Source organism: Carcharhinus amblyrhynchos, chromosome 15 (assembly GCF_965287045.1).
Source record: "Carcharhinus amblyrhynchos chromosome 15, sCarAmb.v2.hapA, whole genome shotgun sequence".
NCBI lineage: Eukaryota > Metazoa > Chordata > Chondrichthyes > Carcharhiniformes > Carcharhinidae > Carcharhinus > Carcharhinus amblyrhynchos.
In genome coordinates, this window is record NC_137338.1 from 25,074,346 (window position 1) to 25,093,296 (window position 18,951).

Below are 18,951 nucleotides of genomic sequence, written 5' to 3' on the forward strand. Positions count from 1 at the left end.
ACAACAGACCCTATTTTTACCATTTTCATTCTAAGTGCTGAAACTGGGAGTGTTTCAGATCTGACTTTTAGACACGTTTTCAGGCGCCCGCATATGCACTCTGCAGGCAAAAATATCAGTGAGTCCGAATCACGCTGCAGAAACTTGAGGACGGGGCTTTATGTGCCTGAAACCCTACAACTCCGATCAGCCCCTCCAGCTGCGCATGCACAAAAAAAATAGAATGCTGCTCCCCTGCCACATCGCTCCTGGACTGGATAATGCCTTCCCCTGGCCCCCACAGACATTGCCCCGCCCCCACAACATTACTGACTCTCTTATGCCCCCCAATCTCCCATCACCCAGACTGATCATGGCCCCCTCCCCCATTCCCCCTACCGATCTCAAGCAGAGTAGCATCGGACTCCCTTTCCTGTCCACTGAACACAGGAGAGAGAGATCCCCCCCTTCCCCCTAACCGATCTCAAGCAGGATGAACACCCCTCCCCCCATCACCCCCAAACCCCTTCCCCACCCCAGACTCTCTTACACTAGGCCCCCATCTCCTCCTGACTCCGATGGCTGTGTGACACCTCCCTCTCTCTCCTCTGTACCAATCACTGAGGCATTGATCCATTCCCCCCACCTCCCCATCAGCACACCTACAGTGCTCACTTGCCTTCCCCTCAATGCTAACAAGCAAACTGCATGGATCTTGCTGGAATGCTCTGCCAAACTGCCTGCAGCTGATCTGCCCTAATGAGGGGTAGCTCCATAAAAAAATCAAGGATGGACAAGTAGGCAGGAAATAATGTCTACACGGCCAGCCCCCAGATTTTCTAAGGGCAACCTGGGGAGGCTGCTCGATGTGGCAGAGGTGAGGTGGGACACTCTTTTCCCCCCCCAGGAGGACGCAAACCTGGGGGGGGCTGATGGAAATGTGGCCTGGGAGGCAGTCACCTCCAGAACAGGGAAGCAGTGCCAGAAAAAGGACTTAATTCGGGCAGCAACGGTGAACCCCATCTGGCATCTTTCCCCAAACCTCTCCCACATCCTCCCTTCCTTTGGGCACAGACACCTGACTTCACCTGAGCTTGAGGGAAACTGTAAATGATTAAAGTTTCCACTTCCATTTAGCGTATTATTAACTTTCTCAACAGGGACTGGTAGCAGCAGGCCTTGAGAGCTGCTAGACAATCTGAAGCCAGGACTTCCTCAATGCCACCAGTGTCTTGGGAGAGGTGGTTGCTATCAGAAACGAGCCCAATAAGGGCCCAGAATCAGTGAAGGGCCCAGCCACAGGTAGGGGGGGGTGTGGTGGTCCTGGGGAGGAGGTCGCTAACTGGGAATCAGGGGTCCGAAGGAAGAGCAGTACCATGGCTCTCAGCAGGTTCACCCTTCCCAATGCCAGGTCTCAATTGGGCATTTGAATGAGGAAGCCCCTCACCCAGAAGCCCACAAGCAAATACAATTGTCCCACTCGTCTCTGACTGGATACCAGCAGTTGGATGAATCCCTTAAGTGACATTCACTGCCCATTTAATGGCTTCAATTGGCATCGGAGTGGGAACGCTGTCCATGGGCTCTCCAATCCCGGACTTAATTGGGACACTGGGAGGAATACAGCGGGGTTCTGACCCGGTTATCCTCCCACACAATTAAATGCCCCCTCTAACTCCAAACTCACCTTGGGAGAGGGCATTACATTCCACCCAGACTGGTGCGTACCAAGGTGAGGTCATGTGCAGTTTGCCTCTAGACAGGAAATTATTTTTCTTTATCTTTAATGAAGCCCTCACTTGATTGGCTAACACCTGTTTGGGCTGTCTGCTTTCAGCAATGGTGGAATTTCCTCTGACACCATTTAATGTAACCTTAGTTGTGTTTGTAAGTCCAAAAGTCCTTGACACAAATGGCAAAGAGATATTAATCATAACATATGATGGGGAGTGTGAGAACCACTCTGACAAACACAGTGCATGTGGCCAAGGCTGAGATAATCAACAAAAAAGTGAAGTATTACAAAGACCATGGGTATGAAGAATCAATATCTTCTGGCGATAACATTCATTGCGATAACATTCATATAAACGTAACAAACAGTAAGTAACAAACTTCAACTGACATGTTATAACAAACTCAGGACCCTGTCAGTATGCCAATAAAAATAAATTATTCATTTTCTTAGAACGCTATCACTTCCCATCCTGTGTTATTTGTAGATTACATTACATCAATTGCCAAGGAAGATGACAGAGTAACTTCAAAGTCATTATCTCCTGCAATAAATCAAATGGAAATTCATTAGTGCTAACTCACTAAGTACTTTAAGACTATCATTCAGTCCTATTTCCAATTCAATGAATGGCTTAAACTTGTTAGCTATATGTTGTTGTGTGCTACTCTGTTTTCCTTTAACATGCTACAAGAAAAGTTGATCCCTCTGGCCTTTGAAAAAAAATTCCCTTCCAAATCGATTACCAGAATTAATCCAGTATCAGTTACAAAGCTAAACCTGTTTGGGTAGTTTGATTTTGCGTGACATTTCTGCTGAAAGAGACCTTTCGTTTCATTTCAGATAGGCAAGCGTGAAGATAGAACATGAGTCGAGTCTTTACACACACACCTTTTAATGAATAGGGGGATCATGCATCAGAAACATGAACCTCCAAAGCCACACAACACAGCCACTGCAGGAGCACAAAAGTGAATCCCCACTTCAGTCAGAGCTGAATGAAAGGTCATCAGCCTAAAGCTTTAATCCTGTTTCTCTCCACAGATGTTGCCAGATCTGCCGAGTATTTCCAACAGTCTCTGGTTTAATTTCAGATTTCCAGTGCCCGCAGTTATTTTGCTTTTGTATTTTTTTACCTGGATATCCGTTTAGGAGTTGATTCGTTACTACTTCTCTTGTCCTCTGGTTCAGGGATTATCATCTCATAATCTTGGTCAATCGATTCTGTATGAAAATGACAAATAATTTCAGGTGCATACTGACAAAAGCAGATCCTTGTATTTGACTCAGTCTTTCTTTAGTTTACTTCCGAGGTCTTCTTTCTCAGGCACCCCAGACATTCTCTCTTCCACCTTCTTCCGTTGGGAAAAAGATACAAAATTCTGAGGTCATGTGCCAAACGACTCAAGAACAGCTTCTTCCCTGCTGTTGTCAGTCTTTTGAATGGACCTACCTTGCATAAAGTTGATCTTTCTCTGCACCCTAGTTATGATTGTAACACTACATTCTGCACTCTCTCATTTCCTTCTCTATGAACGATATGCTCGATCTGTATAGCGTGCAAGAAACAATATTTTTCACTGTATCCCAATACATGTGACAATAATAAATCAGATCAAATCAATGGCTCATATTTTTATATGGTGTTAATCTGTTAATTTAGCTATGGCATAATCTGAATATTAAAGCAGTATAGGATATATTTATATGCAAGTTGAAGACCTTTTTGTTGCCTCTTACTGGTTACAACATGAACTTATTCATTATGAGTTAATCCTACACAGCTGGGCAGCATGGTGGCACAGTGGTTAGCACTGCTGCCTCACAGTGCCAGGGACCTGGGTTCAATTCCCAGCTTAGGTCACCGTCTGTGTGGAGTTTGCATGTTATTGGCATGTGTTTCCTCTGGGTGCTCCAGGGGGTGGAGTAGTGATGTGTTGCACGTTGGAGTGAAAAATATGGGTTTAATCAGTATATGAGAGAGAGGTGGAGCTAAGAAATAGCAAGGGCAGAAAGCATTGGCAGAAGTTGTATATAGACCACCAGAACATAGAGGAAATGTTGGGCATGGTATAAATTAGGAAATTAGAGTTGCATGCAACATGGATAAACAGTAATGATGAGCGAAATTAATTTACATTTGGACTGAATACATCTAATTAGCACTAATGTGTGGCAGATGAATTCAGAGTGAACGGGATGGGTTTCTGAGATAATACATTGAAGAACCAATTAGGGATCAAATTATTTTATGGTTAGGGTTATGTAATGAGAAAAGGCTAATTAGTAGCTTTGCTGCAAAGGAAACTCGAAGAAATGGGGATCATAATATCTTGGAATATTACATTCAGTTTGAAAACTATATAGTTAATTCTAAAACAGTGCATTAGAGGAAGTGATTTATGAGATAACCTTCAGACTGGAAGCAATTTAGAATCCTGCAATAGAGGACAAAAAACCTATAAAGAAAGGCAAAAGAGAATCTGAATGCAAGATGGAAAGAAATAGAAAAGTGGACTGTAAAAGCTTCTTTAGGCATTCGAAAAGGAAAAGATTAATAAGGACCAATATGGGTCCATTACAGATGGAAGCAGAAGAATTCAAATGGCAGAGAAACTAAACAATATGTTGTTTCTGTTCTCATGGAAGATACAGAAAATCTCCCAGAGATTCCAGATTCCTGTGAAAATGAGGAACTGAAAGAAATAAGTATTCATAAAGTTGCACTGGAAAAATTAATTGAACTGAAGGTTGGGAAATCCCTTGGGCCAAATGACCTCCATTCCAGAGTGTTAAAGGAGGTGGCAGTGGAGATAGTGGATGCATCGGTGAGTGGCCCCATTACATTAAAAGGCCAACTTGATCAAGTGTATCTATCAAATGCGACCGGATTTTTGTGCAACAAGATGTATTTACATAATACTTCTATTGCAGTAAAATGTCATAATGCAGTTATTAAACAAAATTTGAAACCAAGACCCATTAGGAGATGTTATCACCAAAAAAGATAGGTTTTAAGGAACATCTTAAGAGAAAAGAAAGGGACAGAGGAGTAGAGACTAAGCCAATAAAAATGACAAAAATACAGCCACACTTGCTGCAATGCACCCTATTTGAGTTTTGGATGTCAAGGCTTCCTGTCTGCAGGAGCTGAAGTCAGTTGGGGTTTCTTCACAGAGGGGTTTATGCATTCAGACCACAGGGACTGCATTTAAAATAAGGGAAAACTTTACATTTTTTGGACAGGATCAATGTTCTCAAACCCACATTTATCACTCCAAAGGACAACACAGCAGCTAAAAAAAAAACCTCACTCTGCCACCTCACTATATTATTCACATAAGTTTTGTATACTCTCTGCCAGACAGTAACACAACCATGTACTACTTTATATAAAATGAAAGAGAGCAAGCTTCAGGACTCAGCCAAGGTCTTCAAAGTTGGTGGACATTTCCTCATATTGAGGCACAATGTATTCATCCTAATAGATACTGGTGGGAATGCAATAACCATAAACAACTTCAAAAAGGAAGATCAGTTATGCTGCAGAAGCTATCAAGATCTTTTCCTCTTGTCCCATAGCAGGGAAAGTCCTCACAGGCATTCTCCTAAATCATCTATTTCCTATGGCTGAGGTTATCATCCCAATGTGGGATGACACCTTTCAGAGGAACCTCCAAGATGGTATTTGCTGCCTGACAAATCCAGGGAAAGTGTTGTGAATAAGCAGGGAAGGAACCGTTCTTATGTCGATTGGTATGTGACCTCAGATCTTTTTCCTGGCAAAAGAAGGTGGAAGAGGGTATGTATGGGGTGCGTTGGGGCCCTTGATTATGTTGGCTGCTTTATTGAAGCAGTGGGAAGTGTAGATGGAGTCAATGGATGGGAGGCTGGTTTGAGTGATGGACTGGGCTACATTCACGGCCCTTTGTAGTTTTTTGCAGTCTTGGTCACAGCAGAAGCCATACCAAGCTGTGTTACATCCGGAAAGGATGCTTTCTACGATGCATCTGTAAAAATTGGCGAGAGTCCAGGGCTAGGGAGCATTGTCTAAATATCAGAACCAGTGAGAGTGGTATTAAGAAACATTTCTACACAGAGGGTGGTAGAAGTTTGGAACCCTTCTGCAAATGGCAATCAATGCAACATTAGCTGTAAACTAGAAATATGAGATTAATAGATTTGTTAACCAAAGGTATTAAGGGATATTGTGTAAAGATACTAAATGATGTTTGGAAAAAGATTTTAAAAAGTCTGAAATCATAGACAAACAGACTCAAGAACAGCTTCCTCTCTGCTGTCACTAGACTTTTGAATGGTCCTATCATATATTAAGCTGATCTTCCTCTTCATCGAATTTGTAACTGTAACACTATATTCTGCACTCTCTCCTTTCCTTCTCCCCTATATAGTCCATGAACGGTATGTTTTATCTGTATAGCTTGCAAGAAACAATACTTTTCACTGTATACCAATACACATGACAATAATAAATTAAATCAAATCAAATTGAAGGTGGGTAAATGCAGTTGACTTGCAGATCAGCTAGGATCTCACTGAATGGTAAAGCAGACTGGAACAGCTAAATGGATTACTCCTGTTTCTATGTTCATAGGACTCATGCTCTCTACAGCCACTTATAAATTTGATTTTCTTTGATAGCTGCCCTCTCTACAATCCAGCACTGGGATTCTTATATTTAATTGAAAGCTAAAGGAATTGGCAGGCACAAAAGGAAATGTAGCAAACCCAGATCCTCTGAATCTGGTTATCATTTTGTGCTTAATTTGGATGACCCACAATTTGTGAAGCACAGAATGAAAAATCACAAGAAGTCTATAAAGGCAGATGATGCAGAACTAGGTATTTTTTATTTATTCATTCATGGGACATGTGTGTTGCTGGCTGGCCAGCATTTATTGCCCATCCCAGTTGCCCTTGGGATGGTGGTGGTGAGCTGCCTTCTTGAATCACTGCAGTCTATGTTCTGTGGATTGACCCACAATATCGTTAGGGAGGGAATTCCAGGATTTTGACCCAGCGATTGCGAAGGAACGACGATATATTTCCAAGTCAGGATGGTGAGTGGCTTGGAGGGGAATTTGCAGGTGGTGGTATTCCCATTTACCTGCTGCCCCCGTCCTTCTAAATGAAAGTAGGTTTGGAAGGTGCTCAGTAAGGAAAGGTAAAATCACTATAGTCTCACGTGACCATAGGCTGCTCTCCCTCTGAGAGAGGGAGCAGGCTGGTGGTGAGTTTAACCTGAGGGTCACCACACATCAGGCAAGGGGCAAGGCTGAGAAAGCAGGGCCTTATGAATAAAGTCAGCCAGTACGGGAATTGAACCTATGCTGTTGGTATCACTCTGCACCACAAACCAGCCAAGTGAGCTGAGCCAGTGTGTATAAACCAGTAGGTCTCCCAGGACAATCGTTAAATGTCAGAGAATAGCCAGCTTTACAAGCATAATGTAACATAGAACACAATATGTTATTCTTCTGCTAAGGGACAGCTATGTGTAAAATGACCTGTTCCTTTAAGGACATAAAGTCCACTTGCTGTAACTTTCTATGATAGATTAGAGACATGTTACTTAGAGTGACATCCTGGGATCAGTCAAGGGTGTTTTCTGTTGGAATGTAGGTTGGGTTTTTTTTAACTCAAATGCAGAAATTTTCTTAGGCAACAGTGTAAACTGTGAAAGTCATGCATGAAAGCTCTGATTTTAATCAAATTCAATGAAAGCATCATTGTTTCTGCAGAAGGGGCCTAGAATATACATATCCTAACACACAGAATCAGTATTCCATCCCAGAGGGGTCTGGATAGAGTAACTAAAGATAAATCATTTCTATTGGTGTAAGGATCAAGAACAAGGGGACACAGACTTAAGGTAATTGGCAAAAGAAGCAAAGGCAACATGAGGAAAAACTTCTTTTATACAGCGAGTGAATAGGGTCTGAAATGCACTGCCTGATATGGTGGAAGCAGGTTCAACTGGCCAATCAAAAGGGAATTGGATTATCTGAAATGGGAAAATGTGCAGGGCTACGGGGTAAAGGGGAAGGAATGGTACTAGATTAATTCTTCTTCAGAGGGCTAGTGCAGTCATGATGGGCTGAATCTGTACTGAAACCTTTCTGTGATCTCTCTATGATTTGCTGAGCCACACTCTTTGGATAGATCTCCATGGTCTTGCTGAAGTTTGATGATATCAACCATATTTGGCCTCTATGGCCGGGTTAAGGATAGGGAAATCGGTTAGGAATCCTACCCATGATTGCTGATCTATGACACATGTTGGAAGTCCATGATCCTCAGGTAAGGTCTGAACCAGACTTAGCAATGTTAGTTAGCTTTCTGTCTGTCTATCTGCCTGTATCTCTGTGTCTAGACTCACATATAAGAATGGTTACCTGGGTGAGGGCCAGGAATATGACTAGCTCTTCTAATACCAGAACACAGTAAAGATCAACTTCTTCAGAACAAAAGAGAGGACAGAAGAAATAGATGGGGAACTAAAAGTGCTAAATATCTGTGCAATCCTGTTGATTGGGGTTTCTCATAAAATTGTCAGCTGAAGTTTAGCAAGAGACCCATCTGCAATTTGATTACTATCTTTGAAAGGCATTACATACTGGCAGTACTCATCCCTATTGTTTTTCCAGGGCTGACAGCACTCTGCCTGCTCCTTATCCAACATTAAGAATTGGATCAGCCCAAAGTCCTGAAGTTAAACGCCAGCAAGTTTGAAATCCAGAGCTGTGTGGGACCTTGAGTCTTGCAGACCCTGAACTCAGTTTCTTTCTCCCACATCTGATTTATAACAAAGGTCACTTTCTTTCAGTACCGAAGCTTTGCTCAGCCAATGTTTACCTCTCCATCTCAGTCACTGAAACCATAATCCAAATCTTTACCTGGAATTTTCCAGTGTTCTCCTTTCTGATTTTATCCCCAGTAAACTGCAAGGCAATGCCGTCTGCATTCTCATCTTGCTCCAAGGACATTAGACTGATTGGCTATGCTAAATTGCCCCTTAGTGTCTCAGGTTAGAGGGATGAGCAGGTTTAATATGTGGGATTACAGGGATAGGGCCTGGGTGGGATTGTTGTTGGTGCAGACTCATTGGGCTGAATGGCTCCTTCTGCACTGTAGAGTTTCTATGATTCTATTTAGGCCAGTTAAGGATGGCAGCTTTCCTTCCCCAAAAAGATCATAGTCCTTTGGACTTTGGTTTCTGTTTGGGCCGTCCCCCCCCCTTCCTTTTTGGAGGGCTGCCCCTCTTCATTTGTCCCTAAGTTAATTTGAGTTCGTTTTACTTGTTGGGTACACGAAAGAACTATCTGATGAGTCCTAATTGATGGTTAAATCAGGGAGCCTCATGCTTCTTATTTAAAGCAGGTGTGTCAGTCTCCCAGCCTGCATTCAGCAGGGAGCAACTGGAGAGCAGGCTGTGTACAGATGTATGGTGTAAATAATGTAACTTGGTGATGGGGAAAAAAAAAATGAAAAGAACTACCAGGTGGGTTTTTAATCAACATTAATGATAGTTTTACAATCACCATTACTAAGACAGGCTTTCAATTCCAGATTTATTAATTGAACTTAAGTCTCACCAGCTGCCAAGGTTCTGTACAAGAACAGTGGCCTCACAATGCAAGTGGTTCCAAGACACCCCAAATTACTCTCATCAACTCATAAAGCCTGATGCTAGAGGCTAGGAGACAAGTTGCCTCACCAATTTTGTGGCTGGGCTCACAGACTAAGCAACAAATAACTGCATCAATGAGAAAATAAAACTAAGATTAAAGTAAACTCAGTAATATATAAATGTGGGACACCTACCAGAAGTGTCTGAATAGCTGTTAGAGTTCTTTGATCTGAACTGTTGGAAGAGGAGACATTGTTTAAAAAAAAGTTTATTATCAAGTGAAAGAATCACTGGAACTCAAAGAAATCAAGAACGTTAAAGTTCATTTATTAGTCCCAAGTAAGGCTTACATTAACACTGCAATCAAGTTACTGTGAAATTCCCCTAGTTGTCACAGTCCGGCACCTGTTCGGGTACACTGAGGGAGAATTTGCATAGCCAATGCACCCTAACTAGCACATCTATTGGACTGTTGGAGGAAACTGGAGCACGCAGACGAAACCCATGAAGAGAATAGGCAAACTCTGCACATTTTGGAGTTTGTGTGGAATTGAACCTGCGTCCCTGGCGCTGTGAAGCAGCAGTGTTAACCACTGTGTCACTGTGAATAATTTACACTACTCATAATGACCATGCTTATATTTGCATACAAGGATTGAGAGTTCCAGGAATAAATAACAATCCTCACTCAGGAGGGACAGTCAGGAATTCATCTTGTTTGCTTTAACAGGCAGTTTTTATTTGCAATATGAAAAGCTTCTTTCAGCAGTGAAAATGGGTGAGCAGTGAAAGTGAGCAGTAGATAGTACGGTTGCACAGTGGTTAGCACTGCTGCCTCACAACGCCAGGGACCCAGGTTCAATTCTGGCCATGGGTCACTGTCTGTGTGGAGTTTGCATGTTCTCCCCGTGTCTGCGTGAATTTCCACCGGTTGCTCCGGTTTCCTCCCCACTCCAAAGTGTGCAGGTTAGGTGGATCAACCATGATAAAATTGCCCCTTAGTGTCCAGAGATGTGGTGGTTAGATGGATTAGCCATAGTAATTATCCAGAGTTACAGGGATAGGGCAGGGGAATGGGTCTTGGTGAGAGTTACAGGGATGGGGCAGGGGAATGGGTCTTGGTGAGAAACTCTGTCAGAGAGCCAGTGCAGGCTCAATGGGCTGAATGGCCTCCTTCTGCACTGCAGGGGTTCTATGATTTTATAGAGGCACAAAACTTATCTCAGGGCTGTAGCAAGTGAGTCAGATTTCTAGTTTGAGGTTCCAGAAGTTGGAAATTTATATTTAAGTAGCTAACAGTTGGAGTGTGAGGGTTGGGACCTCATATAGTTGGACAAAATATCATGGTCCAGATGTTGGGCTCAGCAGAGAAGGGTTAGTGCTTGCCTGTTGAGAAACACTATCCTCAAAGATTTATTGGGCTGCAGAGTATTGGGTTCCTCTTCCTTAATGTTACTTGAAATCCAGTGTCATTTCCAGCAGCTCTGTAGCATCCAGTAACAGTCAAGTGGGTAGCATGTGGCACAGTGGTTAGCACTGCTGCCTTACAGTGCCATGGACCCGGGTTCGATTCCCAGCTTGGGTCACTGTGCGGAGTCTGCATATTCTCCCTGTGTCTGCATAGGTTTCCTCAGGGTGCTCTGGTTTCCTCCCACAGCCTGAAACACATGCTGGTTAGGAGCATTGACCTGAACAGGCACCAGAGCGTAGAAACTCGGGGAATTTCACAGTAACTTTAAAAAAGAGTCAACAGGCAAGTGAATCAGCCAAACATATAGAAGGACTGTTCCAGACAGCAAAACACAAATATTGTAGAGAATCATGAATCTAATTAATATTCAATCATCTTACAGGAAGGGGAATAAAAATTAAGAGATATACAAAGAATTGGAGTGAAGTATCAGAAATATTATTTTAAAAATGGTGGAATTCTTAAATATTATTCTGAGGCAATGACACTTTGCATTCAGATAATTAACTTCCCAGGACCAGAGAGGTTGTTCAAAAGTAACTATGAGCAGTGAAAACTCAGACTTCATTTAACATGTCTTAACATTTCCAATGATTTTTACAGTGAGAATAGTGCATTAAAATGTTGAAGTTCACATCAAATTATTGTTTCTGTGTTGGTTACATCTGTAAGGACTGCAACAGAGCATCCTGTGGAAGGAGCAAGGTGTCGGTGACAGCAGCTTCAGGATTTCAGTATTTTACTGCACTAATGAAGAAGTTGCTGTTGGTTTTAATACAGCAATGTCAGTGAGTGCCAACCGTCCATTCATGATTAAAACTGCAAATCCCAGGGCCATATTGTGCATCCTGTATATGGCCAGGGTTCAAGGGCACTGATCAGGAGCAAAGAGCTTTATTTAACTTTGTGACCCTGAATCATTTGGAGAAGTAAAAAGAAAAGGCAACATTGTTTTGTAAGATGGGAAAGGGAAAAGGGTAAAGAAGCAAATAACAAACTATAAATAAAACTGTGTTTGTCATGCTGATGTTTCGGCCTGTTCCCTGATAAGAGCCTTGTGACAGAACTGCAGCATTTACCACAGCGAGGCTTACAGTTCCAATTTGAGAACAACCCTTTCCTTTTGATGTAGCTGGGTTGGTTCGAAATAAACCCAAGGCTGTGACATTTTGTTTGCTTTACTTAGGATCAATGTTTGTTGAATATGTTCACAACATTTTGTCACAAGTCACTTTAAAGTGAACAAATGGGAGCAATGGATTCAGTCGTAGGCAAGTTGTATGTGCGGGGTCATTCTGACATGGAAGGTCTAAGCACTAATTGTTACGTGCAGTAAAAGCAGAAGAACATCAAGACTCCATTGATGTGTCCACTAAACATAACCCCTGTAGGTGTTACAGTACTGCAGAAAGAACAGAACAAAACAGAAAATTATGTAGCATCCCCTTAATTGTGATTTTGCACCTCAACATACCTCAACTGCATCTATTACTTCGTAAGTCGAGTCGGGAGCACATGTTTCTTCGATCTCAGCAACTGGCACAGAGTCCATCACCAACTGGTTTAAAAAAATGACATTTTGATGTTAATCATATTGTATTGAATAAACAGCTACAAGTACAACACCTTCAAATCAGTGAATTGAGAAAAGAGTGGTTCGCTAAAGGAAAGGGTCAAGTAAAGCTGACAAAAGTAATTAACAGGAATCTAGATTAGTGCATTGAGGGAGAAGGAAATAGAGAGCTGTACTGATAAGTTTGGATGAATTGTAGTGAGAGGAGGCTAGTGTGGCCCAAATGGCTGCATATTCGTTGAATAATAGTGCAGAATGAGGCCATTCAGTTCATCAGGCCTGCATCGACAACAGTCCCACCCAGGCCCCATCCCCTTAACCCCACATCTTTACCCTGCTAATCCCCCTAACACTAAGGGCACTTTAACAACAGTGCAGAAGGAGGCCATTCAGCCCATCAGGCCTGCACCAACAACAGTCCTACCCAAGCCCCATCCCCTTAGCCCCACATATTCACCGTGCTATACTCCTGACACTAAGGGGCACTTCAATCAACCTAACCCATATATCTTTGGACTGTGGGAGGAAACCTGAACCCCCGGAAGAAACCCTTGTAGACATGGGAAAACATGCAGTCTCCACACAGACAGTCACCTGAGGCTGGAATTGAACTTGGTCCATAGCACTGTGAGGTAGCAGTGCTAACTATTGTGCCATCCCAGAATTAAAATCTTTTCCAACTTCTGGGTAACTATTGTGAAGACTCAGATAGCCTCCAGACATTGGCTGGGACCACTGAGGAGTCTGACACCAATGGAGAGTTTCAGGACCTTCCTTTCTACAGTGGAAATTGGAGGCATGTCCATGGGAGTGCAGCCAGTCCATCACCCCAACATCTGCTGATCACTGTCAATTGGTGCAGAGGGGAGGCGCTCAATGTCTCACTGATTCGGTAGAAGCGCATAGGAAGTCATGAGTTCCATCTTTGTTGTGGTGCAAATTCAGGCTCTTGCCATTATGGGTGAACATGCAGTATGAACCTGATGTGCTCTCAGTGTTAACCACTGTGCCATCATGTCATCCCTCATGCCACTGTGTGCCCCTATGCCAGTATGTTGCCTTATATTAACCCATTTGGTTCTTGATCAATGAGATTTTTTAAAAACAGGGTGATAATGATTTCCACGCTAAGTGAACCCAAGAGTCTTGAGAATTAAAGAACCATATTAAAGCTTTGGCCATCAGAGTCTTGGATTCAACAATTTAGGCTGCTTGTTATCATTTGTTACCTTTTGATAAAATTTGCTTGAGAATGGGAGATCTGACGCAAGCACACCGACCAATGAGTATAGGACTTCTCAAAATCACCACTTTAAGGCAACAAAGCTGGACATTTCCTTCAGAAATTGGAATTGACTGGAATAGCTCAACAAGAGTTACTATTTCAGGTAGTCCAAAGGATATTTAACAAACATTCACAGGGATAAACAAATAGTAGTTTTCCCAAAAAATAACGCTAATGGAAAAACATTTTCTTGGTATCTTGGTGATCCAGTCTCCAACAACCATGCTGACACTATAATTAAGAAAGCCCACCAATGTCTCTACTTTCTCAGAAGATTAAGGAAATTTGGCATGACAGCTACGACTCTCACCAACTTTTACAGATGCACCATAAAAATCACTCTATCAGGTCGTATCACAGCTGGTATAGCTCCTGCTCTGCCCAAAAGCACAAGAAACTACAAAAGGTTGTGTGTAACCCAATCCATCATGTTGACCAGCCTCCCACCAATTGACTCTGTCTACACTTCCTGCTCCCTTGGCAAAGCAGCCAGCATAATTAAGGACCCCATGCACCCTAGACATTCTCTCTTCCACCTTCTTCCGTTGGGAAAAAGATACCAATGTCTGAGGTCATGTACCAAGCAACTCAAGAACAGCTTCTTCCCTGCAGCCATTAGACTTTTGAATGGATCGACCTTGCATTATGTTGATCTTTCTCTGCACCCTAGCTATGATCGTAACACTACATTCTGCACTCACTCATTTCCTTCTCTGTGGTATGGTGCAAAGGTATGCTTTGTCTGTGTAGCGCACAAGGAACAATACTTTTCACTGTATGCTAATGCATGTGATAATAATAAATCAAATCAAATTTTAAAAAATTCTGTTTTCATAGTATCGTAGAATCCCTTTAGTGAAGAAGAAGACCACTCGGTCCATCGAGCTGGTACCAACAACAATGCCACATAAGCCCTATCACGTAACTCCAAGTATTTACCCTGCTAATCCCCCTGCCACTAAAGGGGCAATGAAGCATGGCCACTCAACCTAATCCACACATCTTTGGAGTATGGGAAGAAACTGGAGTATCCGGTGGATACCCTCTTGAGAAAATAAATGGAATTCTAACCAAACTTGTCAGCCTAACAAAACTGCTATTTGAAATTAAGATAATTTTAAAATGGAGAAGTCAGACAGAAACTAGTGGGTTACATTTGTGAAAATGAAAATGCTGTTTAGGGAAAAGAACAAACCATCAAAATACGTCATTGTCTGGAATCAAACTTAAATGTTTGATTTCTGTTTCAAAGATATGAAAACATGTTATTGGCCAGTAAGCTCTCTCTAAATTCATGAACAACATAAGATGGTAACCATTGCTTGTATAAAAGGTATGAGGAGTGGAGGTAGAGTGAGGGGGAAAAGGATACAATACCAAGTAGGGACTGGAAAAACTCACCTTGGGTGTAGTTCAATGGAAGATACCAATTTGGTAATGATGTACATTCTAGTGAAAGGGAAATGTAGATGAGATGAATGAAGTAACAGCTTTCTTTTGGAGATATTTGTGTCTTTGTCTACAAATTTTTTAAGAGAACTGAATTTGATAATCTGGCCACCACTTGAGACACAGGTACAGTAAAGGAGGAGATGAGCAAAGATCTTGAGACAGATCTTTGCCTCAAGGTCTGTCTTTGATCATTTGAGAAAATTATCTGAAAGTCAAGAAGAATGATCAAATGGTGCAACCTTTTAAGACAGTGAAATCCTAGATGATGAAGTTGATTGGCAGAATACAATCCACCTAGACCTGATAACCCTTCCACAAAGGCAAAAAAGAAGAGTTGTGGGAGAAGGCAGAAAGATTATCACTGAGCATGATGGATGAAAGAGGAGAATTAGGGAACCAGCTAGCAGATAGGGAAATTGTGAAATAATTAACATACTAGAATATGAAGGGGCGTAGATTTAAGAAGACAGGTAGGAGATTTAGAGGGACTGTGAGGAAAGACTTTTTCACCCAAAGGGTGATGGGAGTCTGGAACCCACTGCCTGAAAGGGTGGTGGAGGCAGAGATAACGGTGAGATTCTCCAGCCTCCCGCTGGTGGGAGGTGGCACGTTGTTTGCTAGTGGTGGCAGTGGAATTCCCGATGATGTCACCTCATGCTCGGGGGAAACCTGCAGGCAGGGTAGCTTGCTGGTGGGACCCGAGAACACAACCGACACAAACGATCAGGGAATACCGGCCAACATTTAAGAAGTATTTAGATGTGCATTTGTGATGCCAAGGCATACAAAGGTGCGGATCAAGTGCTAGAAAATGGGATTAGAATACAGGTGGTTTGTCTTTGACTAGCATAGACACAAATGGGCCAAAGGGCTTTTTCCTGTGCTGTGTATGGCTCAATGACTTGGAAGAATATAATGCAGCTATAGTCTCAGACCTGTTCAGTTATCTGACAGTGTGGCATGAAATAGTTAATATGGCCTGAAGGGAAAGAAAGCATTTTAAATGACCAGTGCATTGACACTTACTCCATAGAAAAACCAACGTTAAGGAAAGTTTTGTATGGTAATGGTCAGAGGAGTAATATGAAATTGAAAGGAATTCACATTTGTAGCATTTGAAGGCTAAAATTAAATAACACTTATTAAGGATCATCCTTATTAAGGAGCGGCATGGCCAGGGGGGGCCATGGGTTCGATTCCTGGCTTAGGTCACTGTGTGGAGTTTGCACACTCTCCCTGTGTCTGCGAGGGTTTCTTCTGGTTGCTCCCATAGTCCGAAGATGTGCTGGTTAGTTGCCCTGGCCATGCTAAATTCTCCCTCAGTGGACCCGAACAGGTGCCAGAGTATGCTGAGTAAGGGATTTTCACAGTAACTTCATGACCAATAAATAAACTTCAATTTATCCACATGATGGATACAGGCAAAGGGAGAGCTGGAGAATCTTTTTTAAGTCCATGTGATACCTGATGATTTAATTATTTCTGTGATTTCTTATTGATATGCTAATAGTCCAGAAATTAAAAAAAGATCCTGCAGAAGAATAAAGAACACCAATGCGTGAGGTGGTGTTTGCAGGTGGGAAATTCCCCTGCACATGTTTTCTGACTAAAGAATTCATTTCACAGGCAACTCATAGGCACAAAAGCAGAAGTAAAATAGCAACATGAAGCTGCTGACAGGGTAAGATAGGGAACTGAGCTTCAAACACCAAAGCTTCCTGAGGTACAGGACACTGTAATGTATAGGTAGCACCTCCCAAAGCACAATAGGTTGGATAGGGCCCCACACAGTCTGTAGCACTTACTTAAGTTTGGATATGCCTGGGGAAAGTAGATGGAAACACTCGTCTCAGGTTACAGTTTAATTAGGTTTATTTATTTAATTTATTACTGTAACATGTATTGGTAGACAGTGAAATGTATTGTTTCTTGCTCACTATGCATTCAAAGCTATCTGTTCATAGAGAAGCAAACGAGAGAATGCAGAATGTAGTGTTCGAGTCATAGCTAGGGTGTAGAGAAAAATCAACGTAATATTAGGTAGGTCCATTCAAAAGTCTGATGGCAGCAAGAAAGAAGCTGTTCTTGGGTCGATTGATACGTGACCTCAGGCTTTTGTATCGTTTTCCTGATGGAAGAATGTGGAAGAGAGGGTGCATGGGGTCCTTGATTATGCTGGCTGCTCTTCTGAGGCAGCGGCAAGTGTAGACTGAGTCAATGGATGGGAGGCTGGTTTGCATGATGGACTGGGCTACGTTCACAACCCTTTGTACATTCTTGAGATCTCAGTAAGAGCAGGAGCCATACAAGCTGTGAAAGATCCAGAAAGAATGGTGTATCTATAAAAGCTGGTAAGAGCTGTAGCGGACCTGTTATGTTTTCTTAGCTTCCTGAGAAATATAGGCATTAGTGAGCTTTCCTAACAGAGTCAGTGTGGAGCCACCAAGATAAGTGCTTTCTATGGTGCATCTCTAAGAGTTGGTGAGAGTCACAGCAGACATGCCTCACATTCAGTTTCTGCCAACAAGAGAACTTTATTAATTGTTTTATTATTCAGCTACTAATGTAAACACACTCCAAGCATTGCAGTTTAATGTGAGAAACAAAGGCAGGAATTGACTCTTAGTTCATTCAACAATCTCCCTTTATTTACCACTTTAGATACCAACTCAAACTCAAAATACTTGTAACACTTATTCTTTTACTGAACATGAACTCTTAACTGAACATTAACTCTCATTATATAACTGAAAATAGGTACTGCCAGGTTTTAGAAAGAATTGGCCGGGCTTGTTCCTGATGTAGAACCTATCCTCGTGGTCTTCTCTGATGTTCCTCAGGGCACACTACTGCAACGGTGAATCTCTAGAGTTGTCGCTAGAGACATAGGCTGCACATGTGCACAAAATGTTTCACGTGCTTCTGGAAGATTCTCTGACATCCAGCCAATCATGTAACTGGAAACTGATCACATGGCTTGAACAGCTAATGAAATTACTTGTAAACGATGCCATCCTGCTTCGTTTAGATTGCACATAGCGATCGAGCTGGCCAGCAATCGAGAGGCTGGCATTGCGTCAGCACTGATAGATCAGCACACGTGCAGTGTGAATTACTCCAGTTTCCACGCAAAATTGACACTTAGAATTTTTTTTGTTAGAATTCCAGCCAAAGAATACAACTTGAATAAAGCAACAAGGGAATGTCTGCTGGAGATAAAGTGAGAAGAAAGAGTTGAGAATGAACAGAGAAGGAGGGAGACAGTTTTATTAAGTGAGAAGGAGAGAAATCATAGAAACTGTACAGTGCAGAAAGAGGCCATTCGGCCCATTATGTCTGCATCAGCAACAATCCCACCAAGGCTCTGTCCCCATAACCCCACATATTTGCCCCACTAATCCCACTAACCTACGCATCCTGGGACACTAAGGGCAATTTAGCATGGGCAATGTACCTAACCCACATATCTTTGGATAATGGGAGGAAGCTAGATCAACCGGAGGAAACCCACACAGATACGGGGAGGACATGCAGATCCCACACCAACAGTGGCCCAAGCCAAGAATTGAACCCAGGTCCCTGGAGCTGTAAGACAGCACAGCCACTGTACTCCCCTGAGAGGCATCAGGAATAAGACCACTGCAGGCAAACATATTAATTAAGCTTTCCCGAAACAGAACAAAATGAATGGGAAGACAATTACCGAAATAGGATTCACTCACTTACTTATTGTTCTTAGCTACATTGTTGTGGGGCAATGGCAAGCGGATATTTACAGTTTCCACTTTTATCCTCATTTTAGACC

The 18,951-nt window shown here is 42.4% G+C and overlaps 1 protein-coding gene across 1 annotated transcript in view; it reads right to left on the reverse strand.

Moving 5' to 3' along the window:
- The window catches only part of LOC145352933 (sorting nexin-9-like), a 68,299-nt gene that overhangs the window by 36,016 nt on the left and 13,332 nt on the right, over positions 1 to 18,951 (reverse strand). Inside the window, exons 4-6 of the mRNA XM_080203241.1 lie at positions 12,311 to 12,394; positions 9,560 to 9,599; positions 2,851 to 2,938 (exon numbers count right to left, since the gene is read on the reverse strand). Of these exons, the coding sequence (XP_080059367.1) occupies positions 2,851 to 2,938; positions 9,560 to 9,599; positions 12,311 to 12,394 (212 nt within the window). The remainder of the gene's footprint in view (positions 1 to 2,850; positions 2,939 to 9,559; positions 9,600 to 12,310; positions 12,395 to 18,951) is intronic.